General features: G+C 41.1%; 1 protein-coding gene across 2 annotated transcripts in view; it reads right to left on the bottom strand.

Moving 5' to 3' along the window:
- Positions 1–11,806, bottom strand: part of LOC126184717 (L-threonine ammonia-lyase) — a 205,740-nt gene extending 193,934 nt beyond the window's left edge. Inside the window, exon 1 of one of the 2 annotated variants that reach the window (XM_049927240.1) lies at positions 11,703–11,806. In XM_049927240.1, the coding sequence (XP_049783197.1) occupies positions 11,703–11,747 (45 nt within the window). In that variant the 5' untranslated portion in view covers positions 11,748–11,806. The remainder of the gene's footprint in view (positions 1–11,702) is intronic. The other variant, XM_049927241.1, reaches the window with a different exon arrangement.
- Between the last annotated feature and the right edge of the window lie 792 nt (positions 11,807–12,598).

Here is a 12,598-nt window from a genome sequence, read left to right as displayed (position 1 = left end):
CTGAAGTTAAGCCTTTTTACAAGAAGAGGGATAAAGAGATATCGTCAAACTGTGAATGTCCTGAGTTCCTTAAACAAATGTGTGCAAGGTGATCTTGGGTTGGCTCTAGCTATTATTCTGATTACACGCTTTTGTGCATTGAATACTTTTTCTCTTAATAATGAATTACCGCAAAATATGATGCCATATGAAAGCAGTGAATGAAAATGGGCATTGTAGGCTAATTTACTGATATTTTTATCACTAATGTTTGCAATAATCCAACAGCATAAGTAGCTGAACCTAACCGTTTCAGCAGATCATCGATGTGTTTTTTCCAATTTCACTTCTGCAGGCTTTCAAAAATATTTAAAAAGGTTGTGTTCAAGCGTCTTCTTAAGACTCTGACTGCAAATAATATATTGTCTAAGTCACAGTTTTTGTTCCTTAAGGGTTCTGAATAGAGAAAATTATATACATGGAATTATATACATGGAATGCACGTGCAGTGAGAATGTAGTTAATTCAACAGATAGCAAATCAGAGGCTACTGGAATATTCTGTGACCTGTCAAAATCCTTTGACTATGTAAATCACAGCATTCTAATAAGTAAATTAGAACATTATGGTGTCACTGACAGTCATGCTGTCCTACCTAACTAAAACAAAGTATGTCGTTGCGAAATACCTGTGGAGTAAGCTATCAGTCTTCATCTGATTGGGAATTATTTACATGTGGTGTTCCTCAAGGTTCCATCTTGGTTCCATTGCTTTTTCTTGTGTACGTTAATGACCTCTCGTCTGTTACTTTGCCAGATGATAAGTTTATTTTGTTTGGAGATGATATAAGCATTGCAATAAATAGCAATTCAAATAAAGATTTATAAATAGCTGCTAATCAAAGTGTCACTGACATTAATAAATGATTTAAAGCTAATTCACTGTCAGACTTTGAAAAGACTCACTATATGCAGCTCACAAAGTGTAAGAGATTTTCTCCCAGCTTGGGTATAGCATATGAAGACATGCAGATAGAAGAGTTGGGAATGGTGTTAAATTTCTGGGATTACAACTCGATAATAAATTCGGTTGGGAAGGGCATACCACAAAATTTCTGAAGCGTCTAAAGGGGTCTGTATTTGCAGTGTGAATGATGTCAGATGTAGGAGATATCAATATAAAAAAAAAAACTTGCAGACTTTCCTTACTTTCACTCTATTATGTCATATGGGATAATATTCTGAGGTAGCTCAGAAAAATCGAGCAAAATTTTTTAGAGTGCAAAAGGGTGCAATAAAATTCATTTGCGATGTAAATTCAAGAACATCATATACAAACCTGTTCAAGGAAATGGGCATTATAACGACTGCTTCTCAGTACACGTATTCCTGTATGAAATTTGTTGCAAATGATATGTCTCTGTTTCCAACCAATGGCTCAATATATAGTATCAATACTAGGAATTAGAACAATCTACATAAAGATCTAAAATCATTTACCTTGGTGCACAAAGGGGTCCAATGTTCAGGAACACACATTTTCAATAAATTGCCAGCAATCTTTAAAAACATGGTTTCAGACAAAGCACAGTTTAAACAGAGTCTGAAAGACTTTTTGATAGGCAACTACTTTTACTATTGATGAATATCTTTACAGCGACTGTTGGACCACCTTCAGTAAAAATGTCTGTTGGATTTCAGTTGTGACAGCACTTGGCCACAACAGAGAATATTAGGTATTTTGTGTTTGTTAAATTTATTAAAAGTGCATAACTTTGTTTCATTCTGACAGTGTATTAATTCTGTAAATATTAGCAGTTCCAGTTTACTGTAATGTATTCACATATCTTGATAATCTCCTGATAAATAATCAGGGGAGTGAGTATTAAACTCAATTGTTCTAAGTTTTCTATGTTATACTTCCCGACATGTTCCACACCCACGAGAATCATCTCATTTTTGGGTCCATGGAACGAAAACTGACTAATCTCATCTAATCTCATTTCATCTAATCTCCGGAAGTGTCTGCGCTCTGTGTGTCTCTCTGAGTCAAATAATGGCGCTTTACGATGTACTGTCTTTGTCAGCATATGAAGAACTGAGCTCTCTTCTTCATCAAACAAACTTCCACGCAATGTTGAAGGTTAAAGCCACACATATCACCCAATCCGTTCATCTCCTGGGATCATAGGCGTCCGCAAAGAGGGGAGGAGGGGGGGGGGGGGGAGGGCGAGGGTCACAAGAGGGGGCACTTTTCCACAGAGCCAGAAGTGCTTAACTCATGTCGTTTTTATAAGCCAACAAAAATCAGCACACTGATATCTCGCCAGTCGGGATACATTCATTTCCTTGTCAATACGAGTACTTCGTCGTAATTAGAGACGTGAACATGGACTTGTTGAGAAACAATCAAAAATGGTTCAAATGGCTCTAAGCACTAAGGGACTTAATATCTGAGGTCATCAGTCACCTACACTTAGAACTACTTAAATCTAACTAACCTAAGGACATAAACACACATCCATGCCCGAGGCAGGATTAGAACCTGCGACCGTGGCAGCAACGCGTTTCCGGACCGAAGCGCCTATAACCGGCGAGAAACAATCGCACCGTAATAAATCTAGGAAGATTATTTAGCTGCAACAACTGGAACGTTTTCCCAGTACAATACACACGTCACCTAGCGCACAGTATATATGTGTGTGTGTCCTATCGGATATGTCCGACGTAACAAATACTTGATACAGCGGCAGTATATTACATCAAGTTTCGAAGGAAAGGCCAACGCCAGCCGCAACCGGGCATCGAAATAATTTTACGGTGAAAGCTGAAAATTTGGGCCGGGCCGGGACTCCGGGACTCGAATCCAGATCTTCTGCTTAACGCGAGGGCTTGCCTTACCCGCCTCAGCAACTACACACGCATCCCGTCCGACACAAATCCTTAGCTCGTCACACTCTAATAGCGTCGCTGTGCATACACCTACTTGCTCGCAGCGAGTCCTGTATTCCCGCAAGAGGCTCGGAACCTGATGTCAGGTGCATTGAAGTTATCAAGACAGTTACGTGTACAGATGTAATATATATGCTGTCTGTTCTGTAGGTACTGTAGGGGGGGGGGGTCCAATGGGGGCCGAACCGCACAATAACCCTGGGTTCGGTGTGGGGCGGCGGTGAGGTGAGTGGACTGCTGTAGCCTGTTGTAGGGTTGTGAACCACTGAGGGTTACGGCGGGGAGGAAGCCTCTCCGTTGTTTCTAGATCCCAGTTCCATACAGCACAATAAAATACAATTATTAACTCATCACATCCAATTTCAGAGGTAAGTAATGCTCACGACCGTCATAGAGCATATTTAAAGCAAACCTGATTTGCATCCTCATTGTGGCCCTACTAGCGCCACTCTTCAAGCCTTCTTGGTGTTGCGGTTTTTTTTTCTGTCACTGTAGAGCGTGACGTTCTCACAGCGGATTGAAGAGAAATCTGATAACCTTTTCCTGTTGCAGACTCAGGAAAAACAAGGAAGACAGGGAATCACCGTGTTTTCCAGAAATCTACGTACTTCAGTTCTCCTAAAGAACCACGTGTTACACCCACAGCAACAAGTCAAAATTTATGGAGCTCCTATACTTCTCATTCGTTGACGTAACTCACGAGAAACAACAAATAAACGAGCTAGAGGTAACAGTGACTACCTGGAAAGAAAAGGAAGTAAGATCACGGTTTAAGATAAATTACTTAGGAATGAATATTGATTGTCAGTTGCAATAGCATGCACACACACAGAAAGAGCAAACAGTATATCATCAGTATGTTATGCCTTTAGACACCTTCGTCAGTGGGTGTCAGTCAGTTTGTAGGATGGTTGCAACACCAGAAGAGTAGCGAAATCCAAGAAGACCTACGGAGGGCTGACGAATGGTACAGGGAATGGCACTTGACCCCATAAATGTAACGTGTTGCTCATAAAAATGAAGCTATATACCCCTGTTCGAATAAACTATTGGGCAAAAATCACTGGAAACAATAACTGCCGTAAAATACCTAGCAGTATCTATCCAGAACAGCCTAAAGTGGTACGAACACATTAACAAATAGCAGAAATAGCGTATGCTAGGCTCAAATACATTGGGAGGATCTTAACGAAATATAATTCATCCACGAAAAAAATGGCTAACAAAAAACTCATTCGATCGATTCTTGAGTATTGTTCATCAGTATGGGTACTATTGCCAAGTAGCATTGATAGAAGATCCAACGAAGAGCAGTGAGTTTCGTCACGTCATCTCTTACTCAGCGCGAGACCATTAAGCTGTCTTCACACGAACCGTGGGTAGGAACGTCAACGTTGGGAGTGCACAATTTCTGGCGTCATAGCCTGGAAAAAGCACATCGAAGAGTCTTTTAGAATGTGTAGACTGTAGAGTAATATCAAGCACGACAGAAATTCTGAACGTTCTTTTGAACGTAGACCAATGAGACGGAAGAACGCCACCTCTTTTCAGTACTGTTTTGGAGACGCCATATTGGATTTCAGTGGAAGTCCATATTTGGTGGGTTTTATATTATAACCTACGTCCTATGAATAAATACCACTTTAAAGCATCAACAAGTTAAGAATATCTCGAAAATCCGTCGTTCTCTTGCACATTTGTTGTAATAAAATGCCAGGAAACATCATAGTGCTGATTAAAGAATTTTCGAATTGTAATTAGCGTGTTACGAAAGAGTGCCGTTTCAGGGCAAAGACACACTGAAGATCCATCAAAAATACGTTTTTCTTGGTACGAACTGTTACAATTAAATTTCAGTCAATAACATATCTGCTATTAAAGCCTTCAAAAGACAGTAACATACAAGAGAAAGGCGGATATTGCAGAAGTAGAGCATACCACAAGGAGTAGAGACACCAAGCGATGTGCGGCCGTGTAGCTGGTTTGCCTCTCACTATATCCCTTTATCTTCTTGTCTTCGCGTCTCTAATACGTTCAGAGACTTTCTTCTTAAGTTAATAGAAGTATATTCTGTAATATTCGATTCTATGTAAATGTAAGTGCGCGCTCTCTCAGAAGTGTGTTTGTTCGATTAGCTTTACCTATGACAGAGCGTGTATTACTTGCAGCAAGATATTTTGTTCTTTTTTGCTTAAAGTCTCGTATTTCACATGTTCTATCAATAAAACAGCGATTAAAAAAGAATCACCTTAGAGTTTTACTGAAAAGTGAGAATGATGAAGGAATTTTTATCGTATGTGAGAGACTATTGTCATTTTGTTTCGCACTAATTTTAATGTAACTTCATAAACTGATGTCCTTACTGACTGGACATGTGACTTTCCTTTTTGCCATATAGCATGTTCTTGGATATTGAAGTTTCTGTTTATGAATAATGCAGAGTAAACAACATAACTATCCTACTGGCAAGGAACACTATATGCGCTGTAACAGAGCTAACATAGGAATTTTACGCTCATGCATTTTGTAAACAAACTGTGGTCGCGAGCCAGAGAAACCAGCAACAACCACTGGAGCGCGCTGCTTGTGCATTTTGTAAAACTGTGATCGCGAGCCAGAGAAACTGACAATAACCACTGGAGCGCGCTGCTCGTCCATTTTGTAAACAAACTGTAATCGCGAGCCAGAGAAACCGACAACAACCACTGGAGCGCGCTGCGATCGCGTGTTCCACGTTGAGGCACTCGTGCCATATGCACAAGCCGGGTAGTTCCTGAGCGTTCAGAGCACGGTGGAATTCAAGTCAGTGAGTTCTACACTTATGCCGTCGCATGTGCTCAACACTGAACAAACTCCAGGGGCAGACGCTGCAACAGAAGCGCTTTACATCACTGAGAAATTTACTGTTGAAACTCCGAGAGCCTAAGTCCCACGAAGAGTCCGGTAACAATGATTTCCTTCCTCATACTTCTCGCCCAATGACCACGACGAGAAAATGAACGGCTTTAGAGATCATACGGAGCTGTACCGACAGTTATTCTTCTCGCGCGCCGTTCCTGAACGGAAAAGGGAAGGAGAAAAAAATATAGTGGTACCAGAAGTACCCTCCACCACACTCCGTAAGGTGGCTTGCAGAGTATAGATATAGATGTACATGTACTGCCTTCTAGTGCCATTAATTCTAAGTTGTGAAGTTCTATTTTAGGGGAAAGCGCAGAAAATTTGAACATAGTTTTCAGACCACGGGATAGGGCCATAGAACCAAAATCGGTAACCGGGTTCATTGGAAAGATCTGCTCAGAACATCATACATTTTAATAGCACCATACGAGTACATTTACTAACAAGGGAATGCCACGACGTGCGGATCACGGATTTACATCAAATTTCGTACATTTTTAACAGTCTATTAGGGCGACACAATGTGCAAGTACTAAGGCGTACTATTTAGACAATTTCGAGAACATTGCAAGAGAAGTTCTGCGCTTCGAATGTGTACTGGTGCGTTGTGATTAAGCACGAGGTGGCGGCAGTCAAGCAGTTAGCATTCGAGCTCCGTAGTCTGTGGATCTCTGGATCAATACCACTCATATTTATTGTTTTGTTTTTTAAATGTATTTTTTTCCAACGCTGGTCATATTATTTCATATGTACGACATTTGAAAGGGAATATGATAAAATATACGTGTATTTGCATGAACTTTTATTGAATCTCCACCTTATATGGCTGTTTTAATTATTACAACAAGTATTATAAATATGGACAAGTAAACGATGATACGAAAAAATTGTTCCATGAACACGTATGCCTAACGTGATTTGCGAAATCCCGTGTACCTGCAATCCGGTCAGGTGCCCGGAACGTCTTTGCACCTGGACTCTTCGACCTATAGACACAGAGACAGCTCTCATTCGGCAGTTAACTTGCGTAGCGGTGAGGCCTTGCTAATGTAACACGAATGAAAGGTGTAAGTGCGAATTTTTGGAAAATCAGAATCACGGAGAATAGTATCAAAGTTCATGAAAATATACGTGTTTTTTCGTTACATTACCTTTCAAATGTCATACTTGTAGAACAATATGAGCAGTGTTGAAAAATATGTACATTCAAGAAAAAACACAAAATGAGCGGGACTCTCTCCAACTTGCGATCCACCGAGAAGGGAGTTTGAATGCTGAACACTTTACTGACGCCAGCTTGTGCTCAGAGACGCAACACACCGCACATATTCGCCATGAAAACTGTCTCTTGCGATTTTCTCGAAATTGCCTAAGTAGTACGTCTCATTACTGGCACGTTATATTGTCCTAATGGACTGCTAAAGCTGCCCAAAAATTGAAGTAAATCCGTGATTCGAACGTCGTAAGTTATGCATCTAAAAAAATCTTTAATAATTAATGCAAAAATAGGTCTATCTCTGACCATGGAATAAGATCTAAACTGAACTTATATTTAATTATCTAAGGGGCTTACTAAAACAAATCTATTTTTTAAAATAAAAAAAAAACGGTTAAAAAGTACGTGTTAAGTAATACTGCCTACACAGTGAAGGATTACTTAAATAAATAATAGGAGTTTGGTAAAAAATATAACACACCTATATAACAGTCAACCACCTCTACCATTTCAATTTTCACTTGTTTCTTTTTCGGGAAAACCTCATACAGCGCTCTCCAGTGCATAATGCCAATATCTAATCCTCCTCTTGAGTTCAACATCTCATCCATTAAGGAGCGATGCTAGCTCAGTTTCTTAGGCAAGGAAAAGGAAAGTTGGGGTATACAAAATGGAAACAAAACTTCATCTTCGTTGTCCGGATGTCATTGATAATGTGCGTAATGTGTGCGATGATCGGTGATGAGAAACGAATGAAAAGTATAGCACTAGCCTTTTTTTGCATTAAGAAATAACTTATTTGCTATACTGTATAAAGAAAACACTATTGTATACTATAGACAAATTTATCGATGTTGTGCTATTTCTAACGGATTGGCTTTGTGTTCGCGAGGGTGGGTGCTCAAGTCTCTGTCCGACCATCCTTATCGGCAAGATAGCTAAGTGTATAAATATATATAGCTAAGTATATAATACAACCTTCTTTCTAAAAGTGTTCCTCGGATGAATAAACAATGGTTCAAATGGCTCTGAGCACTATGGGACTTAACAGCTGAGGTCATCAGTCCCCTAGAACTTAGAACTACTTAAACCTAACTAACCTAATGACATCACACACATCCATGCCCGAGGCAGGATTCGAACCTGTGACCGTAGCGGTCGCGCGGTTCTGGACTGAAGCGCCTAGAACCGCTCGGCCACACCTGCCGGCTTGATGAATGAAAGTACTACTACTACTACTACTACTACTAGAACAAGTACTACTAAAAATCTCGTCAACGACAAGGTCATTGCAGACGGCTGTGACTATCTTACTCTACAAAAGCATGATACACTGAATTGAGATTTTCTACACTATAAAATATAAAATAAAATGTATGTGGTTTTGTAGGACAGATACTGCTTTCCTGGCTACTAAACTACAACGGGAGACAAAACAAATGACAGCTGTTGTGTTGGCGCTTTACAGTTATAAACACGATTAACAGGTCAGGTTCACTATTAGAACTTGCGAACAGTTTGAATGGAGCGACGCCGACGGCCGTGCCGAGGTTGCTACACGCTTTCCCGCCAGATCACCAAAGTTGAGCACCGCCAGACATGGCCAGCACTTGGATGGGTGACCAGTCGGGCACGCCGCGTGATGTTGACTATTTTCCCTTTACCTTTACGGCAGATAGGACAGGAGGGGTCCCTGATCATCAGTCCTTGCGTCAATATCTTAAGTTAAATTCCAAACCTCTTCGCAATGTCTCATTAAATGGGGGCATGCGACAGTGTTGATGGTAATCCGTCTTCGGATGGGCACGTTAAACCTGGCGGGCCCCTTGGTGCTCTTCGTGAGAAGCAGGCTATGTGTCGGCACCGAACTTCTTCCTCTCCCTTGTCTGACCATCACGAACGATATGCTACGCACTCACACCATTACAATTCGCTACTCTCAACAGGTCACTTATTCACACAGTTCTCATACTTTGCGAAGGAAAGGTACCTGCAGGCGTGGAGGATAGGATAAACCTTTGAAATTAGGCAGGTGATCTTGCCCTTCGGGTTATCCCAGCCATTCATGCCATCCGCCTTTACCTTTTTTTATGCACTTTCGGCACCGATACGCGAAACTTCCTTCCTTTAGTTACAGACGTTTCCAGATAGGTACAGCACTTCTCTGACAAGCTGTTCACAATGAAATAGTTTGGTCAGAATGCGTGTTGTAAGTTCTGAGCAGCTTTAAAATCAAATAGCAAGCAAACAGCTGATGATAAAAGACTTACCCAACAAAACTGATAACGGCCCTATAAGATAACATTACTTTTCAAAATCTGTTTAACCAGATAAAAGGTTTTGTTTTTGATAATTGTCAAAAAATCGACTATTTCACGTAGTACAATGAGTTAAACAGGTGGATTTCGTAGCATATCTCGCGTGAATTAATCCCTATTCCTGGCAAATATCACACATAGCGATATAATTTCTCCCTAAGGCTGGTTTACACAGCAAGTAGTATAATGTGAAAGTGCATCCGTGGCAACGAAGAAAAAAAAATGCAGGTTGTCGTTACTGACCTACATGATAAAAGATTACTGTAAAAGTATCTTGCAATGTATTTATTAAATACAAAATTACACATCGAGTTCATATTTATATTCACCATTTTTGTCAAAATCTGATAAAAAACTTTACGACATCGAAAACAATAGAAACGACAGACATATTTTGTGAAAGGTTCTGTCTGCAGTTGTGTCACATCCGGACTGAAGTATCTAAAAATTGAAAAACACTACGCAGTCCTTAATTCACTGAATTCGCATTCAGGAGAGAGGAGATTCAAATCCCCATCTACACATACACATTAAGGTCTTCCGTGTTTATTCTAGATACCCCGAAGAGAATGTCGGATGGTTCATTGGCGAGGCCACCATGGGCATCGCGCCCCATCCCTATCTAAGTTGGGCTCGTATTTCGTCTCTAGCGACGTCCGCGAGACATTAAACCTAGACCTTCGTTCCATTTATTGAAACGTGTAAAAGTATTGCTCAGCATTTGTCGATTTTACGTGTAAGTGCTATACGAAGGGAGATTCAGAGGATTTGTCAGCAAATGCTGGGAAACGCATTTTTGTATGTCTGCATCCTACGGTGAAAGTGCGCGATTTGGGTTGTAGATACCGCAGGTAGAAGAGGTCTATGTCGCCGAAGAATGGATTATTAACACCGAAGATCAGATGTTGTGTATAGAGCTTTCTTTATGAGACACAATCGCTTTTCTGTGATTTCCAAAAGCACTTTTCTTCCCGTTCTTCTCAATCAATACATCAAGACAATCAAAGCAAATAATACGACATTATTTAACAACTGCGATAATTTTGTAAATTAGTCATAGGGCAACTCAAAATGAATACAGCCAGTACAAACGGATATAACTATTTAATGTACAGCGATGCATCGATAAGAATTGTAGATAATGTAAAAGAATGGTCTTTTTTTTTAATAGGTGTTCTACATGACTCCCCTTGACCACACAGACATCATCTAAGTGGTAATCCATTTCACGTCACACACTCTGAAGCATATGTGGAGTCGCCCAGGCGAGAGCATTATAAATACATATTTTGAGTTGAGGAATCGTTTTTGGTAAAGATGCACATACACAAGGTCTGTCATATAACCCCATGAAAGGAAATCCATGGATGTCAGATTCGGAGATCTAACTGATGAAGAACGAAACACAGCGTCGTCATGTCCAATACGTCCGATCCAAATTTAACATTGCACGAGCTTACAAATGGTTCAAATGGCTCTGAGCACTATGGGACTTAACATCTTAGGTCATCAGTCCCCTAGAACTGAGAACTACTTAAACCTAACTAACCTAAGGACATCACACACAACCATGCCCGAGGCAGGATTCGAACCTGCGACCGTAGCAGTCCCGCGGTTCCGGACTGCGGTGCCTAGAACCGCACGGCCACCGCGGCCGGCACACGGGCTTACAATTCACTGCAGTTGTGTGAGGATCGGGATTTCGAACTTTCATTTTTTTACGTTATCTATATTTTTATCAATGCATCGGCATGTATTAAGTAATTATAGCCGTTTGTGATCTCTATAATCATTTTCCGTTTCTAATGACCACGCTGTCAGCTGGACTTTAAACTCTTGTCTTCCTTCCTTCCTAAATTTATTTATAATTGTCCTGAACATAACGATTTGTCATGATCTGTAGTAAGCAGAAATTTGCAGCACATTGTAGGTCAGTGTTTTGAAAGTTTTGAGCTTATTAGAGCAGGTGTCTGGAAAACAGCATCAATATTAAATGCGGTTATTAATACTAAACACAGTTTTAAATAGTTGCACACTTTGATTCCAGCGCAGAGTAAGAGATTCATTTTGAATTGCAATTATTGTTTTATGAAAGACCCCAGAAATTCTTACTTGCGAAATCAGACTTTGCTGCTAATTAATTTATTGACCTGTACAGAGCACCCGACGGCAACTACATCTCATTGTACGTAGGCATTCGTCAGATAATTCTGCGCGATGATCGCCGAGTTCTTTTCTCTGTTAAAGGACGATAATAATTTCGTGTAGTTCAACGGCTTGGTGCGAGACTCTCAAATGGACGCAGAACCGTTAACAGTACAGACCGCAAGCACTTACGTTGTCTGGCGCGGCGGCTGCAGCGGCGTGCTCTTCGGTTGCCATGTTGGTGGACACTACTAAGTAACTGGCGAGCTCCACGGCCACAGGCGGAATGCGGCCTTCTCCCGCCACCGGAGCACTTATACCGTCGTTCGCAGCTTCCGCGCATGCGTGTGCGCGTAAAAATCAAGGCGCCAGTCTCTCGTACGGCACCAGCTAGAAAAAAAGCTACGTCAACGTCCGTATATACTATTAGCGAGTTAGCCTTCCTGATTTCTCGCTTATGGGCACAAACACCGCTACTCTTGGTGTCCGACAAACTTCGAACGTGGAAGAAACACAGGGTGTCCATAAAATCCCGCACTCATTTCAATAAATTATAATCTGGAAACTATTAGTGATTTGTTGTCAAACATTTAATTTTTTTCTGGTACGCAAGAATTTCAGTGCATGTGCCACTCGTCGCCCGTAGAACAACAAAGCGATATTCGAGTTCCGCCCATGTAGGCAGCAGCATTGCAGCATCAATCGTTCTGATTGCTTCACTGATTCGTGCATGAAGCGAATGGTGGCAATGCCAACGACTAGCACTGTGTACACGCGACCCTTGACGTAATCCTACAAAAAGAAACAAAATGGTGTAACATCGGGAGAGCGCGGAGTCCGTGAGATGAGACCATCACGACCCACCCACCTCTCAGGAAATATGCCATTCAGCACATCCGCAAGTTCAAACTTCGATGTTGGGGTGCACCATCATGTTGGAATATGACGGGACGACTGCAGCTCTTCGATCTGTGGTAGCAGGAACTGTTAGAGCATGTCCAGGTAAACATTTCCCGCCCGAGTGTTCCCTGCGAACAAAAGTGGGCCCGTCACCCTTTCGCGCATTAGTCGACGCCAAACATTAAGCT

The sequence above is a fragment of the Schistocerca cancellata genome, chromosome 4 (assembly GCF_023864275.1).
Source record: "Schistocerca cancellata isolate TAMUIC-IGC-003103 chromosome 4, iqSchCanc2.1, whole genome shotgun sequence".
Classification (NCBI taxonomy): Eukaryota; Metazoa; Arthropoda; class Insecta; order Orthoptera; family Acrididae; genus Schistocerca; species Schistocerca cancellata.
The sequence above is the reverse complement of the archived record's forward strand: the minus strand, read 5'-3'. Positions and strand labels throughout refer to the sequence as shown.